Source organism: Venturia canescens, chromosome 3 (genome assembly GCF_019457755.1).
Source record: "Venturia canescens isolate UGA chromosome 3, ASM1945775v1, whole genome shotgun sequence".
Classification (NCBI taxonomy): Eukaryota; Metazoa; Arthropoda; class Insecta; order Hymenoptera; family Ichneumonidae; genus Venturia; species Venturia canescens.
This window is the reverse complement of record NC_057423.1, coordinates 12,512,147-12,528,605: the sequence shown is the minus strand read 5'-3', so window position 1 is coordinate 12,528,605 and position 16,459 is coordinate 12,512,147. Positions and strand designations below refer to the sequence as shown.

The 16,459-nt window shown below is 46.6% G+C and overlaps 1 protein-coding gene and 1 long non-coding RNA gene across 6 annotated transcripts in view; one reads left to right on the top strand and one right to left on the bottom strand.

Moving 5' to 3' along the window:
* LOC122408014 (uncharacterized) overlaps window positions 1-16,459 on the bottom strand; it is a 99,956-nt gene that overhangs the window by 39,448 nt on the left and 44,049 nt on the right. The gene's annotated exons all lie outside the window — the stretch shown is intronic.
* Window positions 1-16,459, top strand: part of sv (shaven) — a 147,889-nt gene that overhangs the window by 96,271 nt on the left and 35,159 nt on the right. For 3 of the 5 annotated variants that reach the window (XM_043414531.1, XM_043414527.1, XM_043414532.1), the window contains exon 4: window positions 14,941-15,106. In XM_043414531.1, coding sequence (XP_043270466.1) covers window positions 14,941-15,106 — 166 coding nt within the window. Of the gene's footprint in view, window positions 1-1,271; window positions 1,492-8,769; window positions 10,102-14,940; window positions 15,107-16,459 lie in introns of those variants that run through there. The other 2 variants (XM_043414528.1, XM_043414529.1) reach the window with 2 other exon arrangements.

Here is a 16,459-nt window from a genome sequence, read left to right as displayed (position 1 = left end):
TTAGTCATCACTGTTAAACTAGTTTTTACAACTGAGACAATTGTATTTTCCAGCGAAAGCTCTGAAAAAAAAAACAACAACAAAATTTCTCGTTCCTCGGTATCGCGAACAATGGAGTCACGATTGATTGATGGGAGAAAAAAATCCATTTCATGGGACATTTTTTTTCGACGCATACATCACCATGAAAAGTGTCCAGAAACATGTTATTTTTTCTCTCCATTCGCGGGGGTTAAGAGTCTGAAGTTTTTAAAATATTGCCTCCTCCAATGGAAAGCGCACGAGGAGATTTTTTTTCGCTTACCCAGTCAGTTTGCGTGCGCGGGATGCTGCGGATGGACATTACGATGAGGAGCATTAAGGCTCCTATTTTTCGACGATGTAGCAATAATTTCCATACATATAATACGCCAGTCATAAACGTGTATATCGATGTATACACCCCTGTAGATATATAGAGTTTAGTGACGGGACATAGATCATGCAAGGGCCCGGACGCCACCGGCACGAGGCAGCACGTGCCTGTCCTAGATCCGGTGTACCCTTCTCTCGCGTTCCTCTTCGCGTGTACACCCCGCACACAGGCTTTCTTCTCTCTCTCTCTCTTTTGCTTCTCCGGCTTGCTCGTACTCAAACTTTCTCCAAAACCCTCTTCACCTATTGTTACTTCAGACTCTCGTCCAGATATTCCACCCACCGCAACAACAAACCACTCAAGTGCAACCCCTTCGAGCCCTTATCAACCCCCGAAATTCGTGGCTCGATTACATAGCCCCATGCGCGTGCCGCTATAACCCTTCCTCTTTCCATTAACAATCTTCCATTCATATGGAATAAGTATGGTCAACTTTTCACCCCCGCTATATCTCACGAGTGTGATATAGTCGCTGTGATATCGTTGCGTAAACAGATTTCTCTCAGGGTCGGACGATTCGAGGTGAATAGATTGGTGCTTGGAGACTCGAGTAATTCAATATGAATAAATTCCATCGGCTCATTTTTCTCCTTTTGTTTCCGCGATCCAGAGTAATTCAGAACTAAAACAAAAAGGGGAACGATAAAATCGTACGAATCTCGACTGATTTCATGCTAGAATACTGTCTCAATGTGTCGTTCGATGCTCTCTTCGGAGCCACGCTGTACTGAACAGACGCGATGACTAATCATTCGAATGAAAAACCAAAAACAAGCGACGCTTGTTATTGAATGAAAATTCGGAGCTGCCTGTTTACAATTTCCTTTCGGTGGCTCCCAGTATCGCTCGAGACCGAGGAACGGCGACACTTGAAAAGTCGTCGAAAAGTTGGACGTAGTATTTCCGTTGATTTCATCAAAGGAATGCCGAATATTTCGAATCGTCAAAGTGCGTAATCAATCGAGTGGAAAAACTTGTCAAAAAGTCCTTCCAAAATATGACTATCGTTGAGAATCGTGGGACGAATCAATGGCAGGAAAACATTGAGAAGATTGAATCGCAGGTCTACCTGTTTAGTGAGTACTCCCATAATTTGATTGCTTTCTCCCCCCTGAATTGGAGAACGAAAAAAAATAAATCTTACTCTCCTGTGTGCTGGTTCACGAATAAATTCCATGCTGATCGATGGCTCCTTGCTTTTGAGATCGTACATAGCAAATAAAGTAATCGTATAAAAGTACAATACACGTATGCTTATGTATACAAAATACACGTCGATGAAAAGCCCAAGTCATTTGTCACGTTTCTGTTGGTGAGCACATATTCAAAGGCACAAAGTTCTCGAAGGAACTCTTCTCGCACGATATTTTCCATACTTTATAAACGTACTTTGGTTTATCTCGAGTCGAAAAATTGGTATGCTCCTGCGTGTGTGTTACGTGATGGGTCCGTATATGGAGAATAAGTAAAACGAGCCGAGGGATGGAACTTAATAATATTATGATCCCGTGGCCTTTAGATACCCCTGAGACGAGGGAGGGTTGAGTGTTTGACATTTAACATTTCCCTATGGGCATAAAAGCCTGCTCTTGAATTCTCGCACCCCCGCTTCTATATTCATTTTCATATGAAACGCAGTATAGTCATTTCTCATGTGTGTTTCTGGCCTTTCATCTGCCCATTATGACCTCAAATTTGTGGCTTTTCTCTTTCAACAACATCACTCGAAACGACCCCCTCAATCAACAGCATTTCGTTTATTTCAATTCGTACTGCTGAATTAGTGGCTTGTAATCGAATGTTTGGGTTTTGCTAAAACCGAAAAAGTAATCGCGAAAAATGAGACCGTTACGCATTTATTTGCTAATATAAAGAAACGATGGCGTATTTTTTCGAATATTTTCGTACGAATCTACTGTTAAAATCGACTGTCAAAATAGAGGAGTGTTTAATTCATTTGTGGATCTTCTTTGACTGTCCAGTGAGAAAAGTTTGTGACTGTTTTATTATCGAAAGATAATTGATCACTATTTGGATAAAGTTGCAAAGGATTTTGCCTCACGCGGGATGGATTCGTCGGAATCCGGGGTTGTTTTTGGTCTCTTTTGAATCTCGGAGACACTAATTTTCCGGAGAAAACATATTGCCCCGGCAGTGAAGCCCGAAGAGATCTATCGTCGCTCTCGTTGCAATTTATTTTTGTATCAAGCGTTGGTGTCTAACTAGTTTGGCTCGAGATCGTCCTTGCCCACCGGCAAACGTTAGCCGTGTAAGAAAGTATATAAAGAAGGGGGATCTCACCGGCCAAGATTAACGATACTTTAGTACTGTTTTAAAGAGGCCGAGATCCACCGAATGTTCTTGTAGCTTTTTCTCTTTCCCTCCCTCTCTGCTTCCGCCATCCTCTTTTCTCGTTCTCTCTCTCTCTCTCTCTCTCGCTCTTCTTCCCTCGCAACGTTGAACCTCGACTAACCCGAGATTCCAACACAGTGGCGAAGGAGCACATAGTGTATGGAAGTAGCGTCTCGAAGAAACCCCCGGAGATTCGAAACAAACCACCCCCTTTATATTCTCGAAACAACGCTATGTCTATATCTTTGGCAGACCTGCATAAGAATCTCTCTCGCTCGCACCTCTTCTTTTTCTCGAGTGTTCTCGAGTTCTTTTTCTTTTTGTGACTCGAAGCTTCCCATTTCCTGATTTTACAACCCCCCTCCCACCTTGATGGAAAGTACGAGGGCTAGAAAGCAGAAAGAACAAGTGTGCCTAGAGTCCACTAAACTTTGGCTCCAGCTATTTTTACGATTCGTATACGTCGCTCGTAGAAGGAAGAAATCTTTGAATACATATTCGTTTGCCGAAAAAATGATGAGTGTTGTCGATCGAAACGAACAATTGATGGCTCGATCGAGGCTCTTAGCTTCGGGGAAATGTTCTGAGGCAGAGAAATAAGTGACTTTTTGCCAAGGTGGATGGAGGAAGAAGTGCAGGGGTTTTTTCCATGTTTTTTATAGCGAAAAAGCCGCGAGTGTACAAGTGTGTAAATTCCGAGGGGGTGAAGCACAGCCCACCCTGATACTTTCAACTGTAGAAACGTGATTCGAGTGTAAGGGCGTCTTGTACACGTCGAGTTGATTTCTCAGTCGCTCTCGTCCTCCTCGGGGGTTGGTGCAAGGGCGCAGGGACTTGAATTGATTGCTTTCATTACGCAAGAGAAGAAAAAAAAGAAGGAAAACGTCTTTTGCGCACTCCCTCTCCAGTGGCTTTTCGTTCGAGAGCGGAGAGGAGAGCCACGGGATATTTTTAACTTGTGCCACGGTGCCGAATAAGTAAGTGCTCTATTTACATCAAATCTCGTAAGTTATCGCTGCCGCAAGCTCACGGCTGCTTCCCTCTCCATTTTTTCCATCCTACCCTCTTCTCATCGTTCGCGCTCCAATCCTATGGCGTATCGTTCTTTTCGTCGGATGTTCTCTCGCACTTCCCTTTCTTCCTCTCCTTTTTTCCCTGCATCGTTCCATCCCCCTTTCTCTCGTTAGCCGTTGCTGGTAACGACGAATATATAATGTCGTCGACTAAATCTTCCGTCGGGCGAATGTTGCTCCACTCGAGAGAGCCACTCGGAGACATTAGCGAGACTGCTGTAATTGCATCTCGCTCTTTCGCCTGACTACATATACGTGCACCTTTTAATACGAGAACGAGGATCAGCGCACGCTGTAATAACGCTCGAGTTCTCCACTCATTTTTTCAACCGCTCGTGAATACGACGAAAAAACGTGCTCCGGCGACGTTATCGCGTCCATCACATCATCTTTTTTCTGCCTCCTTCCCCGCCGTTTCGCCAAGAGGAAGCGCCTTGTTTTCGTGAAATATCTCCACGCTTAATATTCGTTCGGGATCGTATTATCATTTTTTCAGATCCGAGAAAAATCGCTCTTATTATTGTCTCGGATCCCCGACGAGCGGAGTACTTTTGACCTCGAAAGATATTTTCAAATGCTTCCACCGCTTCCCCTTCGCGAAGCTAATTTCTCGAGCTTCCCGGAACATTCATTCTCCTCGCAGAAATGGGTCCTCTGCCCTCCCCGAGGATGCTGCGTCATTATACGAGTCGAAAAAAAAAACTCGACGACGAGATCTGCGGGATGGTTTTCGTCCTATTATTTCCAACATGCCCCGAGATATACATCCAATCCGTCATCAGCACCAACGAATCATCGTGTATACATCATTCGAGTCTGTTTCACCACCAAGAATCCAAGCTCGAACGAGTCTTCTCCTCTCGCACTATAATAATACGCGTGCGACACAATTCTCAACAATATCCACACGCCCGAATACGTGCGGATTCGCACACGGATGCGCGGAGCTCGTGCTATGCAAACGAGTGTTGCGTCGACGCCAGGGCAGAGGGTGGTCGTTCAATTTAGCATACGTCCTCTTCGACTCCGGGACTCTTCGATCTTCCGTTGCCAGTATGACAAATGAGATTAATGTATCGCGTGTGGACCAAAGGACACAGTTAAGAGGGGGATCGAAGCGGGGTCGGAGGGGGCTGCTGGAAGGATATGGAGGAGCTCGTTCTGTCATAGGGCACAGTGATTAGGTAGCCGCAGGAGAATCCTGGCTCTCGGGTGATCGATGCCCCGGCGAATCTGTGCTCCAATCTCGATGCCTCTGTGCTGATCTCTCAATTCTCTGCCCTCGCAGCTTACACACCGCCGTTACATTCGCCTACGGTTCTCGTCCGCACGAGCTCATCTGCATCTGTGCCGCTCTCCTATGCGTCTTCTCTCTCAATCTCGTCCTCGACCCCGTCCATCCCACGGATCGGCTTCTCGTAATTCGCTCGCTGACGCGCCAGCGTCCTACGCACTCGGGTCTGAGCTCCGGAACCGAGTCGCGTATGTGGAAAGCTCTCAAACGAAGGAATCGTCCTTGGAGACGATCCGCCGTCCTCGACTACTCAATTTCGTCGATAACCGCTCGAAACTGAGTCTAGATCTTGCCTCGGCGGACAGCGAATGTGTCGAGCGTCGAAACTGCCTTTGGAAAACGTTCTGATAAATATCCAACGAGACTGGACGCTGGAACTGGTTTTCCAGGGTGCTCCAATTGCAACGGAATCCTCCATACATTGGTACATGCACAGTTGTACGAGTGTACCAGGCTCGAGCCGCCGGTGCAATCATGTTGGGACATATCCCCCGTCAACGCGCACGACAGAGCTCCTCGTTCGTTTACGCAAATGATATGCCAAAGTGGTAATCTCGCGAGAGATCCTCGATAGATCCTCGGGAGATTGGGCCTCTCAGTCTCGTAGCCATTATGCTCGATGAAGCTCCATGTATAACCGCGTGTGCGCAAACACATCTTTGTGTATTGGGCGTGCTGGTGCGCGTTATGTGCTCGGAATAGTACGAGCCGTGCGCTATACACGGCCCACGCACTCTGGCAAAAGCCTCGAGAGAGCCGGAGAGATAGTTTTACCAATGAGATCGAACGGAAATTCATTTTATGAAGATTTACTGCCTCGTTATATCATTCCTATCTATAAAGAAGTGTACAGTTAACGTAATATTCTTGCCCACTCGCTCCTGTGGCTATAGCTCCGTGCGCGTATATCTCTAACCGTGTATTTATGAATTCGATCGTTATTGACATTTGCATAAACGCCAGAAGATAGTTGCAATCAGCCTGAGAGCAGTCACCGCGCGTACACAATGTCGAAATCACCTGTTCGCTGCACAGCCTTACGACTTTGATGCTCGTTTCGGCGGTGCTCGGTCGGGAGGATTTTTTCGTTTTTTCATCCAAGACTTTTTTAAAAAAAACCACATTACTCGACGGAATTTATATTTCCAATGGCCTCGGCGATTCTCAGCTGATGGTCGCACGTGTATCGACGTGGATCATCCTGTGGGACGATTCGGCGGAGATGAAATTTGAAAAAAAAACTTGCGGCAAGTGCTTTCTTGTACTTTCCACCGCGATATCCTTTCCCGCCGTAATATTTTTATCGTCTTTCGTCACGATCTCGTGCAAATAATACATCGGTGTAGGGTAGATCCGCGACGTTCGATTCGCCAAGTGTATCGGATAGACAACACCGGTTGCGTAAGTCAATCGCTCTTAACATTTGAGTGTCGCGCAGAGGCAGCGGGTGATTCGTTGTATATCGATGGAGAGGAAAAAAAGGAGGAAATCCCGCACGTATCTCGTGTCCCTGCGACGTTGGAGGGGGCGCGGGAGGCGCATGCAGGGAATGCGGGAAGAAAGATAGGAAACGAAAGATCGAGGGGTCCTTGCACTCTTTCGTGTACGCAATTGCGCTCGGAGCTCGTTGTATTGAATCTTGAGGGGGAAAAAGTCGCAAAGTCGCTCCTCCAATCGCGGTACGTCGCCTGGCTCGCGCCTTTCTGCCTCCAGGGGCTCGGCTCGTCGAGATAACGTGCAAGTAGACGGGAAGAAAAAAGAAGGCGAATGCGCGAGACTGTGAATGGAAGCGAAGAGGAAAAGAAATGCGAGTATAACTCGTAGCTCTCGTTCAACTATATCCACGCTGGATTCAAGACTCGAATGCACTCGAATGTAAACCGGCCCTTGTGAGATTCGCGGCCCGTCGGCGGTCCCACCGACGCCATCTCCGATGGCTGACCGCACCTTCCGGGCGCGATCCGGACCCCGCTTACTATCCCCTCGTTTTTATACTCGTACATGTTTGTGCGCCTCTGCGCGTGATCTGAGACGGAGCGAAGATACGAGAGGAGAGATGCCACCCTTTGATACTTATGGGGAAATCCACGATTCATTCGATATGCCTGTTAATCGAAGGTTGAGGTTCGATTGGAGTCGAAAAAAAATATTGTGAAATTGGGACACGGCTGGTCGTATCGAAGACGGGGCTCTGGTCGCGGCCTCCGTTGATGACGACGGGAGTGCTGGGTAAACTTCGTTGAACGAAAAAATAATGTTCTCATACAAAATGGTATAAAAATGGTAGCGATTCGAGCGAAATTCGAAAAAGTCTCGGTATCGTAATAAACGATCGTGGATATCGGTAATCGGAGCGAGTATAGCGTCCTCGATTAAACAATATTTGGCTCGTGAGGCAGCGGGGTTGAAAATCCCCTTAAATTCCTGACTAGAATAAATAAGAAAAGGAAAGAAGGTTCGGTGTCGAACGTGCCAGGGGTTCGTTCACTCTTTTTTCAGCCGCGAGTATTGGTCTCGTTTTGCTCGAGGGGTAGTGAGGGTTGTAAGGATATTTGTGTACGTTGAGAATCGGGAGAAAAACGTAGAGAGATCGTAGCGTCTCCGAGGGCTCTCTCTTTTTCTCGGTTTACCCCGACGCTTCATGAATAACCAGCGCGGTAGGAACGAGAGCAAGCGAAATGCTCTCTTTCTCGGTCTTCTCTCGCTCGCGCTCTCGCAGATCCACGTGATTTCGCGTGGGACTGTTGGCGGTAGACCAGCTGGCGAGCGTTTATTTCGCAAGCTTTAGCGCTCGCTTCGTCGTCGCGGTCGTCGCTGCCGCCGCCACCACCACCACCGCCGCGGAAAATCTTCGACGCTGTCGTTCTCGCGACAACGGAAAACCGAGAGTTCGAACGTGAGACCAGGGGGTGCCGATATAACCAAGTTATCCCGCGCTCACGTGAAACAGTCGTCCCGGCAACCCGGCTCAAGTCGCGCGCTCCTCTCTCTCTCTCTCTCTCTCTCCAGGCTTCGGTTCGCTCCGTTGCCGCCCCTAAATTCCATCCCTCCTCCGTCTGAGCGTCACGTGATCAAAGTCGGTTCGACCAAACGGAACGCAGACTCGAGGGATGCTGGATACTCTGCGAGGGTTCGAAGGCGTGGCCTTTCCTCGTTGGGGGATGAAAGCTCTGGCGCTCTCGCGCTATACCCTTCGCCCCCTCCCCTTCGGCCGGTCTTCTTCCTCTCTCTATCCCCCTCGGGGTCTTCTCCTCCGCCTCCTCCTCCGCCACCACCTTCACGAAATCTCATATCCGTGGCGCGCGAACCGACCCTCGAACCAACGGAACTTTGCCCGAAAGTCACGTGTCCCGCGCCAGAAACCCGCAAAACTTGTATCGCTCCATGCTTTCGCTCGTTAGTTGAGTTTACAACGAGTGAGCGAGAGATTCGCGCGGTGTGACACACGTCAAAAAATCATATTTTCTAACCAACCTCCTCACTTTTTCCTCCTTCGTTCCACCCTCTCACTCACTCTCTCGCTCTCTCGGATCGACTCAAACTCGTATCGAAGACTCTTACCTCGTTACATCGGTATCCGACGACACGGTGACTGTGTATCAAATTTCTCGTGTGTTCCCGCGCTCTCTGCCCTCTTCGATCACCGCACACGAGTCCTGTCGTCAACGTCCATCTCGGAATCGATCCCGGGCCCAGTTACGATCGAGTCTTCGATCGGATCGGTGAAGAAAACGCGTGTTTTTCTCAGCAATCTCCGAATTCTTGACATTCATCAAGGTGCTGATAGAAGTGTTGACGAACTCGTTTTACCGGCGGATTATTAAGCAGCGGTGGACTCCGAGTGTCGTCGATCCCTGAACATGATTTTTTTACGAATAATCCATTTTACGAGTGCACGCGAAACCGGATGAATCGAAGGATTATTACTGAACACACCGTGAAGCTAAAACTTGAGTGGTGCGTCGATTTGACGAGGAATAAAAACTGGCTATTTCTGAGCCACTGTGCTCCGTCGTTATCGAAAATCCAGCGATATGATTGATCGCGAATCGAGGAACCAGCGACGCCCCAGCGACGGAGCGTCCTCGTGAACTGATAACGGGATTTTCTAATTAAAATTCCCCGCAGATTCGAATCCTTATCAACTTGTATAGATTTCAAAAATAATTGATAATGGTATCGAAATAATGTTTGTTTTCTTGCTTCTCGATTAGGAAAACACCATCAAATTAATCTCTCCGCGTCTCTTATCGCCGGTATTATCTGCACCGGCGATTTTCGTCCGCGCCGCCACGAATGTCGTGCATCTGGTTTTTCCGGACGAGCCTCAAGAGTCGATTAAATTGTAGAAAAATTTTTGAAAAACAAAAAATAAAGAAGGCACAGCGCGAGTGCATAGAAGCTGGGAATGACGCGACCAGGCGAGTCCGGGCCCATTGACCGGCCGAAAGGTCCGCCACCCGTTGGCCCTTACAAAGAGCCTCTTGATGACACTCATTGTGAGATCGTTCGAGCATTGAGCCACGCGTATTCGGCGCGAAATATATACGCATAAAATAGCATCACGAGTGAAAGGAAGAAAGAGAAAAATATCCTCTTTATAAGGTGTTTGTTGTTGTGTGCCCAGTTCTGTTTTCTGTGTACGTGTGGATGTGTGTGTTATTCTGTGAGTGGGAATGTCGCGGCGCATCGAAAAGTACTTGGAAAGCTCGTAAGAGGTCTTCATCGAGAGTCAAGAGTCAATAGGTGATCCCCGAAGCCTGTCGCCCTCGATGAATCTCAGTGGCCCTATGTAGCGGGTGTTTGGGGGAAAGCCTCGAGAAAAGAAGAAAAAACAGACAGCTGGATTCCCACAGCGGCGAAAGGAGCAGCCGACGGCCGACGGGCCGAAGGACGCGCTGCCGCCGTCGCGATGGACCTCAGCACTGCTTACCGATACAATCAAAATATGATGGAGTATTACACGTGTAAGATGCCTGAATAATTATATTTCCGAAAATCGCATTGTGATAAGCGCTGAACTTTCAAAAAAATTCTTACGATTTAAATTAATCGTATTTAAAATCCTCGTAAGTTCGACGAGGTTTGTTTTCACTGAAAATTTAAATAGCCCGACGCTCACCCTTCGTCCTAAAGAATTATTAAAGAAACAACATCGAGTTCGAGCAATAACATTCCCGGGAGTATTTCATGGCAGAATGATTTTTAAAGCGATTTATTTTCGTCATAAACCTCGTTCCCGGTTAGCTCCATTCGCCGTACTTCACCGTTGTATTTTGCCCGATGAAATACGCCTCTGTTTTTCCGGAGGCTCATGTATACATCATCGGAAACGCACATTCGCGTACATTCTGTCGCGAATAAAATTGGCATTGTCACGGCGATGCGGAGAAGGAGGTGGAGCTGGGGGAGACGAGGGGGAGGTGGAAGTGACGTCGGGACTGGATTTACGTTTGCCAATAACCAATTCGTTTCGGGAATCCCTCGTATGCACGTAACAGCAGTATGATACTTATATGGAGCTTCAAAAAACGGGGCTCGAAGGGTGAAGGAACGGCTATCACTGTTTCGCCAAAAGCTCCAAAGTGTAATCGCATTGATCCATGAGCTTCTGCGAGTTATGAATAAAAATAACAAATCGATCGCGAATTCACTAAGTTTTTTATGTAAAAGCATCGAAAGCATTTTCGCACGCCAAACTCGTTTGCCATCTGGATAAACGCGCGATCGGAAAAATAGGAGGCGAAAAAGTTTGATGGAACAGCGCGACGAGCAGCAGGTGATGCGGAGGCGGGAATAGAAATTCGTCGCGATTTCCGCGATAAATACGAAAGAAGTCTATTGATGTGAATCAATTATTTTTCTACATTAGAATGTAGACGATTTGTAGCGTGACAAATTTATGAGGCAACGCCGACTTCGACGCGATTGTTGCGGAACAAGAAATTCATGGTCGCCACTGACAGACTCCAACGTAGCGGTAGATTTATCAGAAAAACTAGGATCTTGAGGAAAAAACGGAGCCAAAGAGGGAGAACCGATTGCTTGGCTCTCCTATCGCGAGTGACGCAGCTTGCCAGTTAATAAGGACAATCTCATTCGTCCTGAGGTTTTAATTGCCAGTCTGCAACGTTGCTTCGGCCATTTGACGCAATCCTCTTCGCGTGAAAGTTTAACCGAGGCCCTAAGATTTTGCTTCGAGTCAATCACTCCTGACCGGCGAGTCCCCGCCAACCGTTTTTGTTCGTCGATCGAAAAAAAAATGGATTTTCGTAACCCTGCGTCGAAAATCAGAACGGTCGCCGAGCAGAGTGGACGAAGGCGTTGCGAAGTATTCGCGAGGAGTAAGCTGTACCGTTTTGACGATCGAACCAAGTGAGGGAAACGACGCTCGGATGGACGTAAACCGTTACAGAAATTCTAATATGAGATCGGATAGATGAACCATAGCAAAAATTTCGGCTCGTTCCCCGGAAGAAGTTCTCACAGATCGATGGTTAGCCAGGTCACATTTCTTCCTCTTCATCATCTTCTTTTTCTTTCTTTCCGCCACTTCTTATTCGTAACGTTTTTATCGTCGCGTCAGCGTGGAACTAAATCGCTAGAGATCGATCTTCTTGGATCATGATGTGTTCCACAGATAGCGACGTTTCCGCACGTTTGGCTATTAAATATCGTGTCCGGAGAGATCGTTATGCTCGCAAGAATTCGTCACGACAGAAACTCTTTTCAACTCCTTGCCGCGGAGGATTCCTCGTCATGTAAACCAGGTAAATCGGTCACGACGACCTCGATCATTCGTTTTTGTCAAGAGTCGTTCGCGATCTTTCGGCTCTCACGAAACACCAAGTTTTCATTTAATTCCCAATCGTAATTAGCATTTGTAATATATTTGCAAAAATTATGAGGACTCGAGCCCTTCGGGGAAAGGTATTCTTGACCCTTTTCCTCGTCCACATCCGTAAAATCCATCTGTCGACTTTCAATAAGAACAAATCCTTGACCGTGGAGCAAAAAGCAATCCCAATGGGAATATCTCTTTACATTACTCAGCTATTTAGTTAAAATCACCGAGTTTTCGGCGCACCTCTCGTTTCGCAGAGAGAAAGACGACGTTCCGACCTTTCGTCGTGGTGGAATTTCGTTAAAGGGTTTCCCGAGCGGAGGGACACTCCAAGAGGAGTTTGTTGGGTTCGCGCGTGTTGGTATGCATTAGTCTGTGTGTGCGTGTGTGTGTGTGTGGGAATGAACGAAAAAGCGATTGCAATAATAAGGGTCGTAATGTAGTCAGTGTGGCGGTTTCGTTGCTTTTACTTCTGCTCTTGCCTCGCGGCGCTCTCTTTCGCTCCTGGAACGTTGTCCCGGATGCTCGTATATATAAATATACATGTTTAATACAGAAAGCTGGAAAATCCAGGCATTTCGCGTGTATACAGAGAACCAAGTGATAGGAGACGGAGATGGAGGAAGAGCGAGAGAGAGAGCGAGGTTCTGTGAAGGGGTAGCTCGTGGAAGGAGAGAGAGAGTGAAACGTGCAGGGGTGGTTCTCTGACCGAGGTGGACCCGAGTCCTCGTATATAGTTGTGGTCAGCAGGCGTGACGGGGATACGCGGGCTCGTAGGGTCGAGAGTTCTGCTTGCCCTGAGTGTGCGTTCCTCTCATCCACTCTCATCCCTCGCTCTCTGGCGCTCTCGCAACGTTCATGTATCCACGAATACTCTACCTTCTACCGCATCCACTTGGTGCTTTTAGTCCCTGCTGCTCTCTCTCTCTCTCTCTCTCTCTCTCTGCGGAATATCCTCGAAATCGCGATATACCATTCTCTCTCATTGGACCTTCGTCCATCCGATGGTGAAGCATGTTCCATGCGAATCAGCGATATAACCAAGAGAGAGAGAGAGAAAAGGAATGAGAATAGAACGAGAGCTGATCCGGAGCTATCCCTTGATGTTTCGGGATGCTTCGGCTCTGTATGAGCAAGGGCTGCGGAGGCGCAGTCACTATGGGGTTTCAACCATAAATGCCAAACGAACGAGAGACAGAGAAAGATATGGAGGGAATTGATTTGCGACCGGAAGTGCGTATCGTTTCTGGTAATGATCGTGGACTACCCTCCTCTTCACTCTCCTGCTGCTGCTGCTGCTTCTCTTCGTCATTGTCTTGTTCTCGGGTGTACCGAGCACGAGGAGAATATGAGTGAAACGAGAGACGATGGAGACTCTCGTTAGTTTCCTGGCCGCCATTCTATATAACTCTGTCACTGATACCAACCGACGGGAAAGACGAGAAAAAACATCACGATGTACGCAACTAGCACCGCGGATCGTGTTACTTTTTCTCGACGCTCGATCAAGAATGAATCTTTATGACTTCTTTGTCTCCTCCACTATGAAAGAGAGGATATATACGCTTCGCAGTCACTCGTCCCTTCACTTGGAATCAGAAAAGTAAAACAACTGAAAGAATCAAACTTTTTTGCTTTCACCATCGTTCATGCCAGCTCAATATTAACTACTTTTATCACACATCATATCTTCATTGCATCAATGAAATAAATGCTCCAAAATAGTTGTCGAGAATTGTACATTTCATGGCGAAATGCATGATTAAAATGTTTTCTCTTCGGAACAGCGACTGCGATATTCAGCCACAGTTATACGTGGCCCGTAGGGTAATTCGATTGAGATGTCGAGGGCACCGAATAAAAGAGCAGGGTGTCAAGAGCGAGAGAATTGATGAATCGTCGAGAGCTGGCCCGCAGGCTGCTTTCGTGTTATTGTCAATAGGGTCCTCCAGTGAAGTAACATACACACACGTACATTATTCCTCCTCGACGGTAAGAGCACAGATCATCGAATCGTCGGTGCACTGGGACGAAAGAGGGGACATATGTCGAGGTGGTGCAGACCAGAACCCTCCATTACGATATTAGGTCTCGTGTTATCGCGTTAGGCGGATTTTAATACACCCATTACGCGATCGAGAAGTAGAAGGAGACTAGGGTGCGAATAAATGCGTTCACAAAACCAGACAACCTGCCAGAAGATCATGAACACTCGACTGCTGATTTGATAAAACCGATTGCTCGAGCTCTCTTCCCTAATAGAAACCTTTCCATCCTCCTCCTCCGTCTATTTTCTTTCTTATATATACGGAGCATTATTAACCAGCGTTCTCCAATAATGACTATTTCTACTGGCCTGAAACTCCGCCGTTCCTTTAACAGGGGCCTCTCAGCTGGAAGAACATCGGCATCTGTTTCGCACTACCGGGAATTCTTCGTTGTTTCCAATCGAATCATCTCGATGGGCGGTCCGGTTGCGCTGAGTTTCAATCAACGAATGTCATCCGCGCGCGGACAGTCGCGGCGAGTCCGAAAATGAACTTTATCGTGTCACCTTCGATTAGCCTCGATTCGTCGTCCTTTAGTTTGACGAATATTAGAGAAAGATCGAGATATGACGGAACGGTATTGAGCCAAAGTGGCTTGGGACATTCTGATTTCTTCGCCGTTATTTACAACATCGATCGAAACCTCGCATGCTCACTTTTTATGTAATAAAATCGCTGGATTAAGGGAAAAAAACGAAGTCAGTCGATTCTAATGGTTTCTCAACGCAGCGAGAAGAATTTTCCTCTGCAGCTCGGTCCCCATCATCTCCTCTCGGGAGATCCGCAACTTTCTTTAGTCGCAGGATCGTGACTTCGCGGAACATCCTTCTCTATATATTGGAAAAAACAGTTTTATATATAGGTATATGCTTAAAAAGAAATTGGCTTAATGTTCTATCGATTTCCATTTCCAGGCCATGGGGGAGTGAACCAGCTAGGCGGCGTCTTCGTGAACGGAAGGCCCCTACCGGATGTAGTGAGGCAGAGGATCGTCGAGCTAGCGCACAGCGGCGTCCGACCGTGTGACATTTCCAGACAGCTAAGGGTATCCCACGGTTGTGTATCCAAGATACTCTCGAGGTGAGCTGCTCTCTTTTCTTTCTCAATAACACCTTTTCTTCGGCCACAACGCGACTGCGTCTCAGACGACACAGATTTTGCGTGATACACAAAAGAATACGTTCGAAAAGATTGACTTTGCAGTTTCAACATCGCTCTCGTATCGTCTTATTTCCTGTTGTTTAGCTCTCCGCGCGGAACATTGGATTGATCAAACTTTATAACCTCAAGCATTTTTATGTTTGCGAAAAAAGGAAAAAAAGAATTTTGTACTAAAACTAATAAAACTGTTCAAAATTAAAAAAAAAAACTCCAATTTTTGATGGAAGTTGATTAAGGAGTTTCGGTACAGAAGTCAAAATATTAAGAAATTGATCAAATTTGGTGATAATGTTCTTCAACATCAAGTGCGAAAACTCAAATTTTTTCAAAATTTTCTTCTACTTAGTTATCGAGTAATTACGCATTAAAGCAGATTTCTCATGCCCGGAATGTATACCTATATATATGGAAACGCTATGCTTATACACGTAAACTTTAGTGATCAATTACTCGATAACTGTGTAGAAGAAAAATCTTAAAAAATTTGTGTCGTTAAATTTGGCACTAAAGAATATGTTCACCAAATTTTATAAAATTCTGAACTTTTTGAATTTTTAAATTTTTTTAGCATGGATTAGCATGGCAACATTGTATCGCCTGTACCGAAACTCCTTAAATGGAAACAGAATAAAAACTCCGAAGAAGTGAAAATTCAAGGCAGAAATTGACTTTTTTCTTAGAGAAATGGAATAATACTGTTGAAAAAAAGAAATCGATGAACGCGATCGTGAATACGAAGATCGTTTTTTTCCCTGTACGATTTAATTGAAGACGTCGTCGCCGAGAGTAGAACCAGTAAGGCTCGGGACACAAGCTGGAAAGGGGGAAAGACCGTCGTCCGAAATGACACTGCAGAGAGTTATATAGCGAGGATCTCTCGGTTGGAGACCGGAAGGAAAGTCCTGGGTAGGTTAGGCGACGCGATGCGGTTTCCATGTTTTTTTTTTCTTCAACCACCCCGCGCGCCTGGCACTCCGCGAATCTCCACCCTCGGTGAGAGCTTCGCTCGCGTTTGTAACGGGTGAGCCTCGTGCCGTTTTGATGGCCTTGTCCGACTCTATATAGTTTATTCAACGCGACCGACGCTCCCACAAGTATCATTGTCCGAGTCATAACGAATATCTATCGAATAAGAATATTTCTGGATACCGCTGAAGGGTACAATGGACATTCACAGAAATGTGATGGAAACTACAAATTCATTATTCGCCATTCATATCTCAAGCAATTAGGAACATCTTTTTTTTAAAACTGTTTTAAATCAATCCTGAG